At 39.8% G+C, this 14,796-nt stretch overlaps 1 protein-coding gene across 2 annotated transcripts in view; it reads left to right on the forward strand.

The window, feature by feature from the left end:
- Positions 1-14,796, forward strand: part of PLA2G4A (phospholipase A2 group IVA) — a 106,879-nt gene that overhangs the window by 55,036 nt on the left and 37,047 nt on the right. For both annotated transcript variants that reach the window (XM_070749008.1, XM_070749009.1), the window contains 7 exons: positions 1,444-1,592; positions 5,029-5,142; positions 10,029-10,066; positions 10,642-10,771; positions 12,403-12,539; positions 13,386-13,608; positions 14,607-14,721. In XM_070749008.1, the coding sequence (XP_070605109.1) occupies positions 1,444-1,592; positions 5,029-5,142; positions 10,029-10,066; positions 10,642-10,771; positions 12,403-12,539; positions 13,386-13,608; positions 14,607-14,721 (906 nt within the window). The remainder of the gene's footprint in view (positions 1-1,443; positions 1,593-5,028; positions 5,143-10,028; positions 10,067-10,641; positions 10,772-12,402; positions 12,540-13,385; positions 13,609-14,606; positions 14,722-14,796) is intronic.

The raw sequence follows: 14,796 nt of genomic DNA on the forward strand, positions 1-14,796 counted from the left end.
TATTCTTCTATATCATTGATGGATTTACTGCATTTGTAACAAATGTTATCTTTGTTAGGGGTATCATCCATTTGAGGGTGTTTGTATGTGAAGGTTTTTGATTTTTTGTTTGGCATGGTTAATTATAGGTATTGTTGTGTTAGGGTGTTAGGAAGATTTAGCTTTTTTTTACAGTTGACTTAGTGTGTCCAGAAGCTTTAACTACATTTCACAATTTATTTCTGTTTCTTGGGATTGTTCATGCACAAGCAGGGTCAGTGGTCTATTGTTACCCTAGGGAGCCACGTGGACTGTTTCTTTAAATGTTGGCTGACCTCCGATGTAAGAGGGAGTTGCAGGAAAATCAGGATCAGCAGGAATTTGGAAATCTGGAATGAGTCCTGGCTTGATGGGCTTTCTTTATTTATTATTATGTTTATTTGTATTTGTATACTTTCTTTGATCAGTTGGGGAGCGGGTGTTTTCCAGAGTTTTATGCAACCGGCTTTGGGATGGCTCTGCTGAGAATCTCTGGTGCTAAAAGCTTCTGAATATCTCAGCTGGGGAATGGCGCTTTTGGAGTCCTTCCACCAACGGCTGGACTGCTGTCGCTGCTGCAGCTGAGTATTTAGACTGTGGAATCAGGTGATTTTGAATCGGGCGCTTTCAGAGTCCTTCAGCCACTGGCTGGGCTCCTACGCTATTGCTGAATCTTAAGGTCAGCTCGGCTGGGAATGAGTCCTTCCATTACTGGCTGGGCTCCTTTCGCTATTGCCTGGAGCTAGAAACCCTTTCACCACCGGCTGAACTCCTTTCGTTGTTGCTAGAAGCTGGAAGCTTTGAATGGTTTAGCTGGGAGTCAGTTAGAAGCTTTGGGATGTCTCAGCTGGGAGTCGGGCGATTTGAAAGTTACTAGAGGCTTCGGGATGGCTGGGGATCGGGCAATGCAGTTTAAAAAGACTTTTTTCACTTTTACTAAAAGTTAGAAGCTTAGGACGGCTTATCTATAAATCAGGCGAATTAAAAGTTATAAGAGGCTATGCCACCGCTTTGGATAGATCAGCTATGGATCGGATAGGCTGGACTGGATCAGGCTGATGGTGCATAGGCAGATTGCTGGGGTTGATTTGCTGGGGCTGGTGGTCCTGGGGTGCGCTGGTGTTGATTGGGGTTCTGTGGAGTTCTAAGGGCAGTAGGGATCAATCACTTACGGTCAGTTGAACCTCCGGAGTCTTATTGCTTTCAGCTTTCACGCAGGATCTTTATATATGGGATATAGTTTTGAATACATATCATATAACAATTTTACATAGTACTTTTTTCACAGTACTTTTATAGTATCTCTTTAGAAATCAGTTCTCAAACAACATGTAAAAATAAGTTTAGGGAATATGACATTATGGCTGGCCTACAGGTTTTTAAAGAAACTACTGCTGATATCTTCATGTTCTTATTTTATTACAGTAGACACTCCTGACCCCTACGTGGAGCTCTTTATTCCCACAGCACCAGACAGCAGGAAGAGAACACAAAATATCGACAACAATGTGAATCCTGAGTGGAATGAAACTTTTGAGATAATTTTGGATCCCAACCAGGAAAATATTCTGGAGGTACCAGTACAAATATCTGTAGGGAAAAGGACTCATGCGGTGTGGATGCTACATTAAAAATATTAAATGCAATGTCAAAAGAGACAAACTAATTCAGCAACTGTATGTGTTAAATACCCTTGCTTACAGAAGTTGTTTGCTTTATTGCTTTCTATTATAAATGAAAGTTTACTCAATGAAACAATCTAAGGGCCGATATTTGCTTTTTTACATGGCATGAATATGTATTTAGTCACATTAGTCTCTTCTTCGTCTGTCTGTCTTTCATCTATCTATCTCTGCATCATCCGTTTATCTGTCTGTCTGTCTATATCTATCTATCCATATGTCTGTCTGTCTGTCTATTTGTCTGTTTCTATCTATCTATCTATCTATCTATCTATCTATCTATCTATCTATCTATCTATCTATCTATCTGTTTTCGTAGATTTTCACGGGTACAGGTATGACTGTCTTGGCATATTTGGGTTTTTTCCCATGTAGGATTCAGAGATTTCTGGCGAAGTTTCGATGAGGTCCCACTTGTCATCTTCAGGCTGGTGCATCCTTGTTCTAGGGTGAACACAACGACCCCAGGTGTTACCCCACTGACTCACCAAGAAGTTTCAACACAGCATGCAGCTGCTGAGCCATCAAATCAAACCCACCCACCAGTATTTATAGAGGGAAGGCAGCTCAGGTCTCGCTGTGTTCTAGGACAAGGACAGAAGCACCAGCCTGAAGATGACGAGTGGGACCTCGGCGAAACATTGCCAAAAATCTCTGAATCCTACACGGGAAGAAACCCGAATATGCCAAGACCGTCATATATATACAGTGGTACCTCAAGATATGAACCCCTTGTCTTATGAACAACTCGAGATACGAACCCGGGGTTCAGAAAAAATTTGCCTCTTCTTACGAACTTTTTTCGTGTTACAAACGCCAAACCCGAACTTCCGGGTTCGGCGTTCGGGAGGCTGCTGGGAAGCCCCCTGGCTGTTTTAAAAGGTGACACCCGGGCGGCGGGGCTTCCCAGCAGCCTCCGAACGCCGAACCCGAAAGTTCGGGTTTGGCGTTCGGCTTCGGGAGGCTGCTGGGAAGCCGCCCGGCTGTTTTAAAAGGTCACAGCCGGGCTGGGGGGCTTCCCAGCAGCCTCCCGAACCCCGAACTTTTGCCGAACTTCCGGGTTCGGGGTTTGGGAGGTTGCTGGGAAGCCCCCCAGCCCGGCTGTCACCTTTTAAAACAGCCGTGCGGCTTCCCAGCAGCCGCCGAACGCGGAAGTTCGGGTTTGGCGTTCGGCTTCGGGAAGCTGCTGGGAAGCCGCCCGGCTGTTTTAAAAGGTCACAGCTGGGCTGGGAAGCCGCCCGGCTGTTTTAAAAGGTCACAGCTGGGCTGGGGGGCTTCCCAGCAACCTCCCGAACCCTGAACCTTTGCCGAACTTCCGGGTTCGGGGTTTGGGAGGTTTCTGGGAAGCTCCCCAGCTCGGCTGTCACCTTTTAAAACAGCCGCGCGGCTTCCCAGCAGCCTCCGAACGTCGAATGCGGAAGTTCGGGTTTGGCGTTCGGCTTTGGGAAGCTGCTGGGAAGCCGCCCGGCTGTTTTAAAAGGTCACAGCCAGGCTGGGGGGCTTCCCAGCAGCCTCCCGAACCCCGAACTTTTGCCGAACTTCCGGGTTCAGGGTTCGGAAGGTTGCTGTCACCTTTTAAAACAGCCCCGTGGCTTCCCAGCAGCCTCCGAACGCCGAACGTGGAAGTTCGAGTTTGGCGTTTGGCTTCGGGAGACGGACGCCAAACTCGAACGTCCACGTTCGGAGGCTGCTGGGAAGCCGTGCGGCTGTTTTAAAAGGTGACAGCCGGGCTGGGGGGCTTCCCAGCAACCTCCCGAACCCCGAACCCGGAGGTTCAGCAAAAGTTTGGGGTTCGGGAGGTTGCTGGGAAGCCCCCCAGCCCGGCTGTGACCTTTTAAAACAGCCGGGCGGCTTCCCAGCAGCTTCTCGAAGCCGAATGCCAAACCCGAACTTCCGTGTTCGGCGTTCGGAGGCTCCTGGAAAGCCGCGCGGCTGTGTTAAAAGGTGATAGCCGGGCTTGGGGGCTTCCCAGCAACCTCCTGAACCCGGAAGTTCGGCAAAAGTTCGGGGTTCGGGAGGTTGCTTGAAAGCCCCCCAGCCCGGCTTTGACCTTTTAAAACAGCTGGGCGGCTTCCCAGCAGCCTCCCGAAGCCGAACGCCAAACCCGAACTTCCGCGTTCAGCGTTCGGAGGCTGCTAGGAAGCCCCGCCGCCCGGCTGCCACCTTTTAAAACAGCCTGAGGGCTTCTCGACGGCCTCCCGAACGCCAAACCCGGAAGTTCGGGTTTGGCGTTCGGCGTTCGGGAGGTCGCTGAGAAGCCCCCAGGCTGTTTTAAAAGGTGACAGCCGGGCGGCAGCGGTTTTTTTGCGGGGGTTTTTTTTGGTTGCACGGATTAATTGACTTTACATTGTTTCCTATGGGAAACAATGTTTCGTCTTACGAACCTTTCGTCTTACGAACCTCCCCCTGGAACCAATTAGGTTCGTAAGACGAGGTATGACTGTATATGTATGTATGTATGTATGTATGTATGTATGTGTATATCTATATGTGTATATATGTATGCATGTATGTGTATATAAATATAAATACAGATAATATATAAAAATATATACTGAATATAATATACCGTAATATAGACCAGAATGAGAAAGTTCCAATATGAATTTCTTATTTCAAAAATACGTGCTTTATTGCAGCTGGTCTACAGCTTCTGAATGTCACTAGGTTGAAATGAGCTTTATAATTTTACTTATTTCTCCCTTTCTAAGTAAATGAGCCCCTTTGGGAAAAGGTAAAGGGAAGGATAGCAAGGAACAGAATATTCAAAAGAGAAGCAAAATCTTGGCGTCATCACAAATAATTTTGCCTCAGAATATGACATTTTGTTTGCATTCTGAACAGAACAATCAGTTGTTATCTCCTGCCTTTAGCATATAAAATAAGAAGTTTGTATTTTTACCAAATATTACAGAATTATATGAACATCAGGAATAAATATAAGTTTGACCAACCTAATTTATGACTAATAGATATACAACTATGTCCATTCATCCTGAAGAACTACTTGCTGTCCTAACATAATTTTAGTACTAATGATTTTTAAAAATACTCTTTTTTCCCAAAACTATCCCTCAGCATAATTGTTTTGTCATGTCTGGTAAATGTTTACAGACCTTCCAATTAAAAAAAGTAAAAATATTTAACCAATATTTCTTTGTTGACTTGATGTGAAATAAGTTGCTAACAAATGTGTTTTTAGATCTTTAATCATCCAATGTATGTTGAAAATTAACTTAAAATTTTGTTTACTAAGCATGTTTGCTTTTTTAAAAAACATTTGTTTATATTATGAGAAGGTTCAGTTTAAGTGTATCTTTTTTTTCAGATTACTCTTGTGGATGCAAATTATGTGATGGATGAGACTATTGGTACAGCAACGTTTCCTATTTCCTCTTTGAAAATTGGGGAGAAGAAGCAAGTTCCATTCATCATTAATAAAGTAAGTTCCAAAATCAACACATCAGTTTTTGTTGTTGGTCTCAAAATGGTCACTTTCCAAGGTTATGAGTCGAAGATCTAAAATCTAGAATCCGGTCATTATACACAAATTATGTTCTTTAGTTATCTTAACCATTTCTGGTATTGAAAATGATGCGATAGTTGAAATTACAAAGATTACAAAATAATGACTGGGATATTGAGCATATGAGTCAAACCACATTTATTATTTTATTCTTTGAAGCTTTTCTAAGGATGATAATCTTAATATTTTTTAATATGAGATTTACCTGGCTGAAGCCATTGCTGTTGGCAATGTCTTAAAATGAAATTTATTTTGTAGTCCAATTTGCACAGATGCATGCACACACATATATTGATAGCTGCAATTGTGAAGAGCCATCCATGAGAAGCCATAAGCCATGTTTGCTATCCCAGATTTTTTAGTCCTTCATTTGTAGTGTCAACACCTGAACCATGTTTGTATATTGATTGAACAGCATCTAGGTTTTTTGTCCCATAACTGGATTGCTGAATCTGGTATTTGTTCAATTTTGGATAAAAGCCATAATTTGAAAAATGTTTTTGATTTGAAAAGATACCTGTCAATTTTTTCTATTCTATGATTTTGATGTTTTGCATGAGGCTAAATTTTAATTACTTTTTTTATATGGATGGAATGTGTTATTTTCAGGTTTTTTCTCTCAGTTCCTATCAGTAATGCATTTCAAAATCATTTCCCATATAAAATTGCTCTGATGCAATATGGTAGTATTATTTATTATCTGTACTCTATATGACAGCATTGCATTGGTTATAAGATGTTAAATGCTGAGAAACTGAAGTATAATTCCATTACATTTTTTTACTAAGTCATATATTATTCCTTCTCTTAGGAACATCTATTAATTTTTTCCCATGTCTTCCAGAGAATATAAGATGTAACCCTTCCCTCCTGTCCCCTCTCCTTAACATAAAATTCTTTAGCAGTTTGTGTTTTTGTCATCCAAGTGGTGGGTGAATATGAGATAATACTCAACTGTGTTGATAATGTATTGAGACCAAGGAAATATATTTATATGTTTATTCTTAAAAATTGTTCATACCACTTCTTGATTTAAGTAAAATAAAAGTATGAAATATAAATAACTATGTTTTTTGAAAAAAAAATGTAGTGGCTTAAAAAAGGCTTTTAAAGCCTGGAAAAATAATCTGCCCTAATATAAACTGGTAGATAACAACAACAAAGACAACAGAGTTGGAAGGGAGCTTGAAGGTCTTGTAGTCCAACCCCCTGATCGTGTGTGTGTGTAGATTGTTCTGAGTTCGGGTTTTGCCCTGTGTAATATTTTGCATGTCTATGCGACGTTTCGGTGAAATCACATTCACCATCATCAGGCTGAAGTTCCAAGCTTCGTGCTGTTGTAAAATGGAATGTTTGCAACTGTCATTTCTTCCTAGTATATAGTGTGGGGGTGGAGATTTGGTTTGAATGTAGCAAATAGATTGGGTGATTATGTTTTAGTGATCTGATTGGTTGGTGTAATCATAATTATTAGAAGGATTGACATGGTGATTTTTATGAAGTGTTTTTTTTGTTTAAGGCTGGTTTCCAAATTTCAAAATTCCAAAATCATAATTATTAGAAGGATTGACATGGTGATTTTTATGAAGTGTTTTTTTTGTTTAAGGCTGGTTTCCAAATTTCTGGTAGGCGGGACGTGTCATAATCAGCCAATTTATTTGCTACATTCAAACCAAATCTCCACCCCCACACTATATACTAGGAAGAAATGACAGTTGCAAACATTCCATTTTACAACAGCACGAAGCTTGGAACTTCAGCCTGTTGATGGTGAATGTGATTTCACCGAAACGTCGCATAGACATGCAAAATATTACACAGGGCAAAACCCGAACTCAGAACAATCTACATACATATACCCGTGAAAATTTACGAAAACAAATATATATATATATATATATATATATATATATATATATATATATATATATATATGTCACATGTTTAAGCTGAATTTGAAAATTAAGGGAGACTAGGATAGATCTATTTCGGCCTTATTTTGGCCTCATCAGCTAGCCATACCCACTGGGACTTGAACCTGCAACCTTTGCCTTGTAAGGCAGAGAATTATCCTCTAGGCTACAGTATCCAATCCCTTCAGCTCTGTACCAGGGAAGGGTTACATTTTGTGTCGAATCACCCTGGTATATTGAAGGAACATCACAGCTCCTTTTTTGCCTCTCGGTCCAACCCAGGGCCATTTCCAAGGCAGTTAATTTTATTGATAGCCGACAATTCTATCTGTATGTGTCACATGTTTAAGCTGAATTTGAAAATTAAGGGAGACTAGGATAGATCTATTTCGGCCTTATTTTGGCCTCATCAGCTAGCCATACCCACTGGGACTTGAACCTGCAACCTTTGCCTTGTAAGGCAGAGAATTATCCTCTAGGCTACAGTATCCAATCCCTTCAGCTCTGTACCAGGGAAGGGTTACATTTTGTGTCGAATCACCCTGGTATATTGAAGGAACATCACAGCTCCTTTTTTGCCTCTCGGTCCAACCCAGGGCCATTTCCAAGGCAGTTAATTTTATTGATAGCCGACAATTCTATCTGTATGTGTCACATGTTTAAGCTGAATTTGAAAATTAAGGGAGACTAGGATATATATATATACACACACACACACACACACACACACACACACACACACACACACATATATATATATATATATATATATATATATATATATATATATATATATATTAGCACCGGCGGACTTACCAGCCGGTGCCTTTTGCAGGCGGGTCGGGACGGCACGGACACATGGCAGCCGCCATTTTGGATCTTGGCTGAAGTCTCGCGAGATTGCGAGACTTCGGCCGAGAATCAGGCCAGGGTGGCCTGATTGCTGACGTGTCCGGGCGGGGCTTGCCAGCCCTATAAAAGGGCGTGCAGGCCCGGGTTCGGCCTGTTCGCCCGGAACACGTCAGAAGAGCAGACACCCGCCCGTCCTCCCTATTTTTGCAGTGTGCTATTATGGGTCGCCCTAGGGGGCCGAATGGGAATTTTTTGCGGCTTGGCCTTTTAGCCGGGCCGTTTTTTCGCCCATTCCACACTGGGGAACGGGATAAGCGGTTAGGGGGTGCTTGCACCTTTTAGTCTAATTGGCTTACCTTTGGTCATTTGGGTAGGCAGGTTAGGGGCGGAAAACTGGGTGGTGGTTTAGCAACTGCGTGTTCTCCGTTGGGCATCTTTGGGGATGATTGACAGGTTCTCTCCAAGCTTGTGGTGGAAACGACCTGAGCAGTTGGAGGGAACCTGTCTTTGGGTCCCGCACCTTTAAGTCCCCCGTTAGGGGTTAGCCGGCGGGACCCCCCTCATGCAAGTGCATGGCAGGGTCTCAGGTGAGGGAGGGGTCCCTCACCTGGACTAGCATGGAGCTACGCCCATATGTTGCCCAGGAAGTTTATGTGACGCCATTTTCCGCCCCGGAAGCAATTGTTTGACCCTGCAGGTCCATTGTTTGGGTCATAGTTAGATATGTTAATTTATGAATAAATTATGCTAATTTATTTTAATAAAAATGACCCAGTTTAAATCCAGCTCTTGTGTCCGTGTCATTACTCCGTCTCTTCTGCATATATATGTATGTATGTATGTATGTATATATATATATATGGTATATTCGGGTTTCTTCCCGTGTAGGAAGAAATCCTACACGGGAAGAAAACCGAATATACCAAGACCGTCATACCTGTACCTGTGAAAATCTACGAAAACACACACACACACACACACAGATATATATATATATTTGTAGATTGTTCTGAGTTCGGGTTTTGCCCCGTGTAATATTTTGAGTGTCTATGCGACATTTCGGTGAAATCACATTCACCATCATCAGGCTGAAGTTATAAGCTTCGTGCTGCTGTAACTATATATATATACACACACACACACACACACACACACACACACATACACATAGTAAAATACATGATGAAGGTTATAGAGGAGATAGTCATAGTAAAATATATCTGAAAGAATAGAAAAGAAGATATAGTAATAGAACATATCAATGAAAGAATAGAAGAAGAGATATAGGGATAGAAGAAAGGAATAGGAGATATAGGAGAGCAATAGGACAGGGGATGGAAGGCACTCTAGTGCACTTGTACTCGCCCCTTAATGACCTCTTAGGAATCTGGATAGGTCAACCTTAGATAATCTAAGCGTAAAGTGTTGGGGGATTGGGGATGACACTATGGAGTCCGGTAATGAGTTCCACGCTTTGACAACTCGGTTACTGAAGTCATATTTTTTACAGTCAAGTTTGAAGCGGTTAATATTAAGTTTAAATCTGTTGTGTTCTCTGAGCTAGGGCATTGCCATAGCTCAGATTCAACATACATGTGTGTGCCGGCCACCTGATTTTTAGCTCACACATAAACTCTGGAAGGGTGTTTTTGGCTTCCAGAGAACCTCCAGGAGAATGGGGGAGGGCAATTTTACCCTCCCCTGTCTCCAGGAAATCCTTTTGAGCCTGAGGAGGCTGAAACACAAGCCTACTGGGCCCACCAGAAATTGGGAAACAGGCCATTTCTGGCCTCCAGAGGGCCTTTGGGAGGTGGAGGAAGCTATTTTCATCTTTCCCAAGCATTGAATTATGGTGTGGGCACTCAACGTCTGCGTGATAGTACGCACACACACTCTTTCGGCACCCAAGGATAAAAAGGTTCACCATCACTGCCCTATACTATGATTAATGTTAGGTGAGACTCCTTCATTTAGAAGAAAATAGATCACAAATTTCTTGACAAAAATTGTGATACTACTATAACATTGCTTGTTTAGGTTACAGAAGTCATATTGGAGGTATCTCTTGAAGTTTGGTAAGTAATCTTGGTGTTTGTTTGTTTGTTTATTACATTTCTATGCCGCCCTATTCCTCAGATTCAGAGTGTATTTGCATAAATGGTAGCACTGAGATAAGTCTTCTTTTTTTGTGCAATTATGATGTATAAACTGTATCATAAAGATCTATTGCACTACAATGACATAAGATTGAGAATCCATTGAGATAGCCGATGGATACACTGCAGTATTGTCTTATTGATCTCAAAGTAGGATATTGCTGTGGTTTAGTTCTATGTATATTTATTTAGCAGTACTACATTTTGCCTTATCTGAAGTTATGTTCTGAATTCCGCTGGCATGATTTATGCTATCTTGGTATTATAATTTGGCCCGAAACCTCATTGTACTGAAGCCAGACAATTCAGTTCCTTCTGAGCCTTTTGGAGCTGCAAGCATTACCATCATATTTTAAAATGCAGCACTTTAAATATTATTAAATAATTGTTTAAGTGGCCCATGCTTAAGAGGGACTTTATTCGCATAGAACTTAAACAGATTAATTGTTCCTTAAGTGGGAGTTTTAGGACTAAACACGTGTTTTGCTAAGCAGCTCTTCAAGAGACCTCCGTTTCAGCATGGCTCTGTGTGATGAAGAGAAGAACTTTCGACAGCAGCGGAAAACTAGAGTAATGCATCAGCTGAACAAGTTATTGGGAGCTGATTTGACCTCCATTCGTGATGTAAGTCTGGAGGGCTTATATCCAGCAGTCCTTAGTTAGTTTGACCCCAGAATAATCCAAAGCTACATTGCATTAGATTTTTTTTTTACTTTAATGTCAAGTCTTATTTCATCCTTTCAATTCTCTGTAAATTTTTGTTTCCATGTACTTTCATCAGCAATCCACTTGGTTTCTCCAACCTGGACTTCTTGTTAAAGTTCTCTTATCATTTTGTTTCAGTTGAAAACTTTGGCTCTTAATCTTAAGAAGAACACTTTAAACTTTCTTATCAAATGCTTTGCCTAATACCATGCATGATTGCTAACACTTTGTTTGCTTTCCTAACTAGCTAATTCTAGTTCTAAATAATTAGGTTAGAGTTATTCTAGTAATAACTAATTGTACGTGTGGTTTTTAAAAAAACAACAACTCTAATCTCTAATAATTTTATTCGGTTTGTTTGAGTTGAAATTATGAAAACTTATTGCAACATTTGTCTGATCTGTGAGAGATATAATCTTGATATGTGGGAAAATGGAACTTGGAATAGACAGGGAGATATACACAATGTTCTTATTTTCCAAAACATTTCTCGTTAATTATAATGTCCAGATATGAACTTTTGTGGTGTTAAATGATCCAGAAATGGTTTTGGTCAGCACAGAAATCAAATTAGCCAAGCAAATCGTTACCAATGCTTTCTCTATATTGAATATCTTAAAGTAAAATTAAAGATTATTTCAAAATTTTCATGCATAAGGCAGAGAGAGACAGTAACTATAAATGGCATTGCTAACACACAGGTCAGTGTTTCAATTTTTAAAATGGTGGGATAGTAAAGTTGTTTATAGATTAGAATTGTCTACCCTATTGCTTTTTTCCTACAAAATCCTAAAAACCGATCTATCTGAAGATTATTAAATACAGACCAGCTCTTGACAGATGTGTGTTCAAACCCTGGATGAAGAGAGATACAAACCGTAGGTTGTGTTTAGGGGTGAACAAATGATTTTTGGGGGGATGGCTGGATTTTTTGTTACATTATGTATTTTATATAATGTTACCATGACTAACAACAACATAGTTGGAAGGTACCTTGGAGGTCTTCTAGTCTAACCTCCTGCTTAGGCAGGAAACCCCACACTACTTCATTTTCTTAAAAACTTCCAATTTGGAGCATTCACAACTTCTGGAGGCAAGCTGTTTCACTGATTAATTGTTCTAACTTTCAGGAAATTTCTCCTTAGTTATTGGTTGCTTCTCTCCTTGTTTAATTTCTACCCATTGTTTCTTGTTCTACCCTCGGGTGCTTTGGAGAATAGCCCAACTCCCTCTTCTTTGTGGCAACCCCTGAGACATTGGAACACTGCTATCATGTCTCCCTTAGTCCTTCTTTTCATTAAACTAGACATACCTAGTTCTTCATATGTTTTAGCCTCCAGTCCCCTAAACATCTTTGTTGCTTTTCTCTGCATTCTTTCTAGAGTCTCAACATCCTTGATACATCATAGCGACCAAAACTGAATGCAGTATTCCAAATGTGGCCTTACCAAGGTGTTGTAAAGTGGTATAATGTGGTATATCTAATAATATAATGTCTTACTCATTTTGGGTGATAAATACATTAGAAAGCATCCCTTATGTTTTCCCAGGTGCCAGTAATAGCAATCTTGGGTTCTGGAGGTGGATTTCGGGCGACTGTGGGACTTTCTGGAGTAATGAAAGCATTGTATGAATCTGGAATTTTAGACTGTGCAATGTATATTGCTGGCTTATCTGGATCCACATGGCAAGTTTGATTTTTGATTTAAAAAATCTTTCTTTATTTTAATACACAATACTTGTGTATTTTTTATCCCTTGATTCTATAACTAAATTGCCAAAATCTTTTTAAGAAGTTAAATCAGCTTTTAACTAATAGTTGACTTCTATTTCTAATTCTTTGGTTTGGTGATTTAAAAATCTTTCTGAGTTAATAAAAGCTTGCAACTTAAGTTTTTTAAAGTTTTGATTACACTTTTTGAGGAAATTTAATCCTATAAAAACAAATTTGCCTTAAACTTATCTTTACAGTGTATGATTCACTAATCAGCTATAATTGTCTTCAACCAGTCTTCGGTATAGCTCAAGGGAGCCTTAAATGTGTTGAAATTAAAATATCATTTAATAACAAGAAAGCAGTTATGTTGTTTATTATTACTGCATCCTTAAAATAATAGATTTGATTGATTTCTAAAACTAGTAGTTCTTAGAGCGTACAATAAAAGCAAATTCACAGTCCCTTGAAGATAGCGTGTGCATCTCCATTTTTTCCAACTGGGACTGTGTACTGGACTGTCCATGTAGCAGCCTACTACCGGGGCCGCCTCATTTTGAACCAATTAAACCTTCTAGATACTTTTCAAGGCAGCTTCATGTAAAACACATTGCAATAGTCAAGATAGAAGGTGATTTAGGTGATTTGCATAATCCACAGGCCCTCATTGCCAAGACTGCCACCTGCTCTTTAAGCAGGAGTTGTGAATCCTGGAGAACATCCCCTCTTTCATTCGTCACCATTATTGGCTGAACATCTCCTGAGCACCTTTGGTCCATTTTTATGTGCACTAAAAATATTACTTTGGTCTGTTCATAGGTACATGTCAACTCTGTATTCTCATCCAGATTTCCCGGTAAAAGGGCCAAAGGAGATAAATGTTGAATTAAGGAACAGTATTAGTAAAACCCCACTGAAATTACTTACACCCCAGAAAGTGAAGCGATACATTGAAGCGCTATGGAAAAAGAAGAGGTCTGGGCAGCCTGTGACATTTACAGATATCTTCGGGATGTTGATTGGAGAAACACTCGTCCAAAATGTAAGCATTGGTCAAAAGATTTAGGGAAGCTGTTTAAATCTTGCATAGTATTTGTATAAATACGACTTGATGCATTAGAACTGCTGGCTTTGTAGTAGAAACTACAGACAAGGATGAGAAAATTCCACTAATCATAATTAAACCAATTGTTTGAATTCTAATTATAATTACAACATAATAATATAATTGAGCTCTGCCATTTGGTTACCCAGAAAGCTGCAGTAGCTGCCCAATGCTTCTATTACCACTTTATCATAAATATTCAAATGTCAAAACTTTTTAAAAACATAATAGGAGAATTTAAATTAGGTCTATAAAAGTCAACTTTAGCTAGTATCGTCTCTTGTTAGTTTATCATATAAAATTAAATAATGCCCATTTACATCAGTAATATAACCTGTTGTACATCAGGTGAAAATAACATTAGCAAAAACACTTAAACTTATATACTGCTTCACAATGCTTTACAACAGTCTTTAAACGGATTACAGTGTCAGCATATTGCCCCCAACAATGTGGATCCTCATTTTACCCATCTTGGAAGGATGGAAGGCTGAATCAACTCAGAGCCATTGAGAATATCCTTTGAGTTTCCTAATATATGAATACTATATTCACTGTTTTAAAATTTATCGATAACTGACACACACAGTAAGCTGCTCAGAGTCTGAAAGAGTAGGAGTGCTTTATAAGCCTAATAGACCCAGACATCACCAAATCCTGATTTTTAACCAGACTGATAAGTAGTAAGAAGGCTTTCTTAGTCTTTATTACAAGATTATTAATGTATTATTTCCATGGAGATAATTCTGTTACATTTTTGGTGTATGTTCAGCTGGTTTATGTCCATAATGAAGTAATCTGAAGTAACTTCTTTGTATTTTTTACAAAGTAAAATTCTGAGGGAGATAGGTGTTTAAAAATATGAAATATAAATAAATAAATATATCAGCTTCAGTTCAAATATTAAACTATGTAATTCTGTCCCCTTTTTGCAGAGAATGGATATCACTTTATCTGATATGAGATATAAAATCAACAAAGCACAGTCAGCTTTGCCACTTTTTACCTGTCTTCATGTTAAACCTGATGTGTCAGAACTGATGTTTGCAGGTCAGTGTTCTTATTATCAGGGTTCAATCAGCCTATATTCATTTAAGACCATCCTATTCAAGAATGGTTCTGGGT

This window comes from Erythrolamprus reginae, chromosome 3 (assembly GCF_031021105.1).
Source record: "Erythrolamprus reginae isolate rEryReg1 chromosome 3, rEryReg1.hap1, whole genome shotgun sequence".
NCBI lineage: Eukaryota > Metazoa > Chordata > Lepidosauria > Squamata > Dipsadidae > Erythrolamprus > Erythrolamprus reginae.